Raw genomic sequence first — 6165 nt, 5'->3', positions numbered from 1 at the left:
ACCATCCAGGGTTTTCTCTGACCATTTCAACACCATGTTCCATTCTAAGTTATTTACACACACCAGAAAAAATTCTGTGGCAGGGGTTGCAAAGACTTTCAAATTACTTTTTCTTTTCAATTAATTCCCTAATTAGATTTGGAAGCACTATTAATATTATTTTTTTCATATCCAGGGTCACAAAGTTCAATGCTGATTATGAATACAAGAGTTTGACTGATATACTGCAAAAGTATTATACTTTAAAGAGGCACAGTGAATCCTGCAGGGCTGTGGAAAGATCACCTCTCAGTACCATCTCACAATTCACTGTTCACAGTGTAATGCGAGCAAAGAATCACTTTAGAAGCCTGGCAGTCTGTGAAAGTGCTGTCTATGAAACCTGAGAATGCTTCTCCACAGGAGAATGCCAAGAATAAAATGCAGCTCTGGCTTTGTTCTGGGGTCTGCTCCCAACTACTCCTTGGTGTTCACTGAATATATGAGTGGAGTCATGGTCTCATGGCTGAGGGGAGACATTATTTCCCTTTGAAAACCCTGGGAATGAATAATCTCACTACGGCCGGGGCGGGCGGGCCGCGGGACCCCGGAGAGGGAAGCTCTGCTCCCTGGCTCCAGGCCCGGCCCAGCGGTAGCGCGGACCGACGGACAGACGGACGGAGCGACGGACTGGGGGAGGATGAGCGGCGGGAGGCGGAAGGAGGAGCCGCCGCAGCCCCACCTGGCCAAAGGCGCCCCAAAGGGCTCGGCCTGGAGCAAAGCGCTGCGGAGCGACGCGGCCTGGGAGGACAAGGATGAGTCTTTAGATGTGATCTACTGGTTCCGACAGATCATTGCAGTTGTTCTGGGCGTCATTTGGGGAGTGGTGCCACTGAAGGGCTTCGTGGGAATAGGGGTATTCTGCCTGATCAATGCTGGAATCTTGTACCTCTACTTCAGCAGCTTCCAACAAATTGATGAAGAAGATTATGGTGGCACGTGGGAACTCACAAAAGAAGGTTTTATGACGTCTTTTGCATTGTTTATGGTTGTTTGGATCATCTTTTACACTGCCATCCGCTATGACTGACAAGCTGCAGCCCACCCCTGCTAACACTGTTTACTCAAAAGGACATTCTAATCACAGGCCAGAAACATGCCAGTGGTCAGGGGCATTTCGGCCACAAGGAGATCGTGATGCCCATTCTCCCAAACTGAGAATCAGTGCATTGGTTACCAGTGTTTTCTACCAGTGTCGTGTCTTGGAATTTTTAAATGAGCCATCCCTATTTTGAAAGCATTACTAAACTGTTCCATCACGACCATTGTCCATGCCTTTATTGACTACCCATCACTAATACCTGTTGGATGAATGGATCTAGTGATTTCATTTATCTTAGGATCTGAATGAAAGGTGAAATAGTCTCGTCTTCCTCGGCTGTCCATCAGACACACCATTTTAAAGATATCAATGGCATTTTATGGTGTTTTGAGTTGTTCTTGGACAACTGCTGGTGTGGTTCATAATACAGAACATGTCTGATAATTTCCATTGTAAAATGTTTTAAGAGAACTTGAATAAATCGGATCTTATTAACAGAAAAAAAATAATCTCACTAGAGAGCTAACTCTCCAGTACATAAGTCATAAAAATAAGACTAATTAATGTGCCTATTTTTTTTAAAAGAGATGTGCTCTCTCTTCTAAGTTCAATAGAAGTGATTTTGGACTGTCAAAGGCCTTGCTAATATATTTACAAATTTTGTTAAGACCTATCAAGTGAGGTAGTTAGGTGGTGCAGTGGATAGAGAACTGACCCTGGAGTCAGGAGGACTTGAGTTCAAAACCAATCTCAGACCCTTAATAATGATCTAGCTGTGTGACCTTGGGCAAGTCACTTAACCCCATTGTCTTGCAAAAATCAACAAGTCAATAAATCAAAAAATCTCACCTTACTGAATGGGCATCCAATTTCCAGTAATTTTACCTAGACTAACTTCTCACTTCATTTGTGATTCCTTATTAATATTTCAAAAATTGTATTTTCTAGGGGCAGCTAGGTGGTGCAGTGGATAGAGCACTGGCCCTGGAGTCAGGAATACCCGAGTTCAAATCCTGCTTCAGACACTTAATAATTACCTAGCTGTGTGGCCTTGGGCAAGCCACTTAACCCCATTGCCTTGCAAAAAAATATATATTTTCCCACCCAAAAAAGTCCTTACTGGTTATTTATAAACACAAAAAAATCTTAGTGTAAGATTAACCAACTGGTAGGGGAAACCCAAGAGCAAACCTGAAGAAAATAAAATCTGAAAAGTTAGAATTGGACAAATAGAAACTATGGAACTATGAAACACTCTTGAATCCATCAAGGAAACTCAAAAGGCTGAAAAAATTGAAGAAAGTTTAAAGTTCATTTTAGGAAAAACAAATGACCTGAAAAATAAATCTAGAAGAGAAAATTTATGAATTATTGGTCTACTAGAAAGTCTAGATTAAAAAAAAAGTAGCCTGGAAAATATTTTTCAGGAAATTGTGAGGGAAGATTGTCCAAATATACTAGATAAAGAAGACAAAATAACCATTGAAAGAATACACAGAAGACCTCCAGGAAGAAACCTAGGATAAAAACTCCAAGGACTATCATAGTCAAATTCCAAAATTCTCAAATAAAGGAGAAAATACTGTAAGCAGACAAAAAGAAAAAAAATTAAATACAAAGGAAGCATAATCAGAATTACACAATGACTTATCAGCTTCAGCCTTAAAGAATCAGAGGGCCTCAATTATGATAATTTGGAGGGCAAAGGACCTTGGATTACAAACAAGAATTTACTACCTTGAAAAATTCAGCATATTTTATCAGTGGAACACATGGATTTTAATGAAATAGAGGACTTCCTGATAAAAAGACTAGAACTGGGGTGGCTAGGTGGTGCATTGGATAGAGCACTGACCCTGGAGTCAGGAGTACCTGAGTTCAAATCCGGCCTCAGACACTTAATAATTACTTAGCTGTGTGGCCTTGGGCAAGCCACTTAACCCCATTTGCCTTGAAAAAAAATCCTAAAAAAAAACCTAGAACTGAACAGAGAATTTTATCATTGAATTCAAGACTCAATAGATGCATAAAAAGGTAAATGAAAGGGGGGAAAAGCAACTGCTAGTTAAGTCTATTAAATCGAATACAACCCTACAAGGTAAGATAACACTTGTGCCTCTTGAGAATTGTATTTCTCTTAGGATGGTTAAAGGGTTGAAGAGACTGTACTAAGAGGATATGGGTATAGTTGATTCTTGTCCTTCATTATCAGAAAAGATCAAAAGGATATCACAATGTGTCAGACAAATTACAGTGCATCTGACCATGGCTGATAAAACTAATATGAGCTTAGAATGCTTTACCACAGGTCAGATACAAATAGTCTAGGTGAACAACTGGGGTATTTACTCTGAACTTAAGTATCTCATGTTTCCCTTGAGCTATTTTAAATCTGCCTTGCCCACAGAGCTCAGCACTTTCTCTGATAAGGCCACCTCTTGTTCAGTGGTCATGCACTAGTGTCTCATACTTTACTATCAATACTAAAGCTCTTAAGGGAGACCTTCACTGAGTTCCAGTACTTAAGAGCATTTATGTGCTCTACATAGAATGAAATCAGGAGTGAATTTACATTACTAGATACTCAGGGGTTTATAGTACCATAGTGATCTTATTTTAATTCATACATTTGTTGACAAGACTCACAGTAGGAGTGCTAAAGAGGCAATGGGAAAGAGTATATCTGATACATAGATTAAGGAAGACTATAGGGATATGGGTGGAGTACTATAGAGATGGAGGGAGAGAGTATACTTAGAGGAACTTGAAAACATCCAGAAGAGATTTGTTTTGCTTGATACTTTGGCTAAGATTGGAGGGAGTATACTGGGAGGGCTGGTATAGATGGTTCATGAAATGATTTGACTTTGTGTGATTCTTAGGCACATGAAGATTGTGTGTCCATGGAGGGTACTTGAAAAGGGGGTAAAGTATAAAGTGATTATAATTTAATGTGATTCATGACTCTTGAGAAGTGTATTTCTAATGAGACAGAAGAGGAGAGGTTACTTAGTGAATATGAGGCAATACTACTTATCAATCAAGCAAGAAATCAATCAACCAACCTTTGAGTATAGTACTTTGGTCAGATCAGATAATGGAGAATATTTTGACAAAGGGGATGTCTTATAAGACAGGATTAAAACAATAAAAACATGAAAAGAAGGACTATACTAGGAGAAGGCTAGGCAATAGTGGATAAATAACACCACATGAAGAAGCCCAAAGACCTATTATAAGAGAGGGAAAGTAGGGAGGTTGTGATCACTGAGTAAATCCTATTTGAACCAGAGAAGGAATGACATACATTCCCAATTAAGTTTAAAATTCTATCCTACCTTACAGGGAAGTAGTGGGGGAAAGGAAAAGAAAGGGAAGAAGGGACTGATTAAAAGGAAGGAAAAGTTATAAGTGAAAATAAACTTAAGATAAAACTAAAAGAAAAGTTAAAGGGGAAAGAGAGCAAAACATAGATGAGGAGGAATAGGTGAAAGGAAAGAGAAAAGTACAAATGGAGAAAGATAGCATGGAGGAAAATAAAGAATTAATATAATCTTAACTGTAAATGTGAATAAGATGAACTCTCCCATAAAATAGAAATAGATGGCAGAATGGATTAAGAACCATAATCCTTCAAAATGTTGGTTACAAGAAACACATTTGAAGGAGAGAGATGCACACAAGAGTGGGTAAAAGGCTGGAGCAAAATATATTATGCTTTAATGAAAGTAAATAAAATCAGGAGTAGTGATCCTGATCTCAGAAAAAGCAAAAGCAAAAATAGATCTCATTAAAAGGGATAAGGAAGAAAACTATCTTCTTAAAGGCACCATAGGCAATGATGCTATATCATTATTAAATATATATGCACCTATTTAGTATAGTGTCCATATTTTTAGGAATGAATTACAAAAAGACATAGACTTGAAAACTATAATAATAGGGGACCTCAATCTCCCTTCTCGGAAGTAGAGATAAATCTAACCACAAAATAAACAAGAAGGAAGTTAAGAAGCTGAATAAAGTCTTAGAAAACTTAGATATGATAGACCTCTGAAGAAAACTGAATAGGGATAGAAATAAATGTACCTTTTTCTCTGCAGTACTTGACAACTACATCAAAACTGATCGTGTACTAGGGAATAAAAAAATTATAATCAAATGCAGAAATAATAAATAGATCATGATGCAATAAAAATTACATGTAATAAAGTTCCATGGAAAGATAAACTAAAAATTAATTAGAAATTAAATAAATTGATTTTAAAGAATTCATGGATGAAATGACAAATCATAGAAATAATCAATCATTTCATTCAAGAAAATGATGATGATGAGACATCATACCAAAATTTATGGATGTAGTCAAAGCAATTTTTAGGGGAAAATTTTATATCTCTAAATGCTTATATGAATAAAATAGAGAAAGAAAAGATCAATTAATAGGGTATGTAACAAAAAAACAGAACAAATTAAAGATTCTCAATTAAATACAAAATTAGAAATTCTTATAATCAAAGGGGAGATTAATAAAATTGAAAGTGAGAAAACCATTGACCTAATAAATAAAATTAAGAATTAGTTTTATTAAAAAACAAAAAATAGATAAACCTTTAGCTAATCTGTTTTAAAAAAAGAAAGAAAACCAAATTATGAAATATAAAATTATTCAGATATGAAAAGGGTGAACTCACCACCAATGAAGAGGAAATTAAAGAGATAATTAAGAACTATTTTGTCCAACTGTATGACAATAAATTTGATCACCTGAATGAAGTGGATGAATATTTACAAAAAATATAAACTGCCCAGATTAACAAAAGAGGATATAAAATATTTAAATAACACCATTTCAGAAAAAGAAGTGAATGCTACCAAACATTTGAAGAACAGTTAATTTCAATTCTATATAAACTATTTTAAAAAATAGTTCAACCAGATTCCTTTCATGACACCAACATAGTGCTGATACCTAGATCAGAAGAACCAGAACAAAGAAAAGTATAGACCAATCTCCCTAATGAACATTAATGCAAAAATCTTAAATAAAATTTTAGCAACCAGGTTACAGCAAGTTATTGTTA

At 36.3% G+C, this 6165-nt stretch overlaps 1 protein-coding gene across 1 annotated transcript; it reads left to right on the top strand.

Annotated features, from left to right (window-relative positions):
* Positions 1–679: 679 nt before the first annotated feature.
* On the top strand, positions 680–1392 carry LOC141488515 (GEL complex subunit OPTI-like). The gene has a single exon (XM_074188637.1). It carries the CDS (start codon positions 680–682, stop codon positions 1067–1069), a length of 390 nt encoding a protein of 129 aa, XP_074044738.1. The 3' UTR covers positions 1070–1392.
* Positions 1393–6165: the final 4773 nt, after the last annotated feature.

This window comes from Macrotis lagotis, chromosome 1, assembly GCF_037893015.1.
Source record: "Macrotis lagotis isolate mMagLag1 chromosome 1, bilby.v1.9.chrom.fasta, whole genome shotgun sequence".
NCBI classification, from domain to species: domain Eukaryota; kingdom Metazoa; phylum Chordata; class Mammalia; order Peramelemorphia; family Peramelidae; genus Macrotis; species Macrotis lagotis.
Note: the sequence above shows the minus strand (reverse complement) of the source record. Positions and strands in the feature narration are given on the sequence as shown.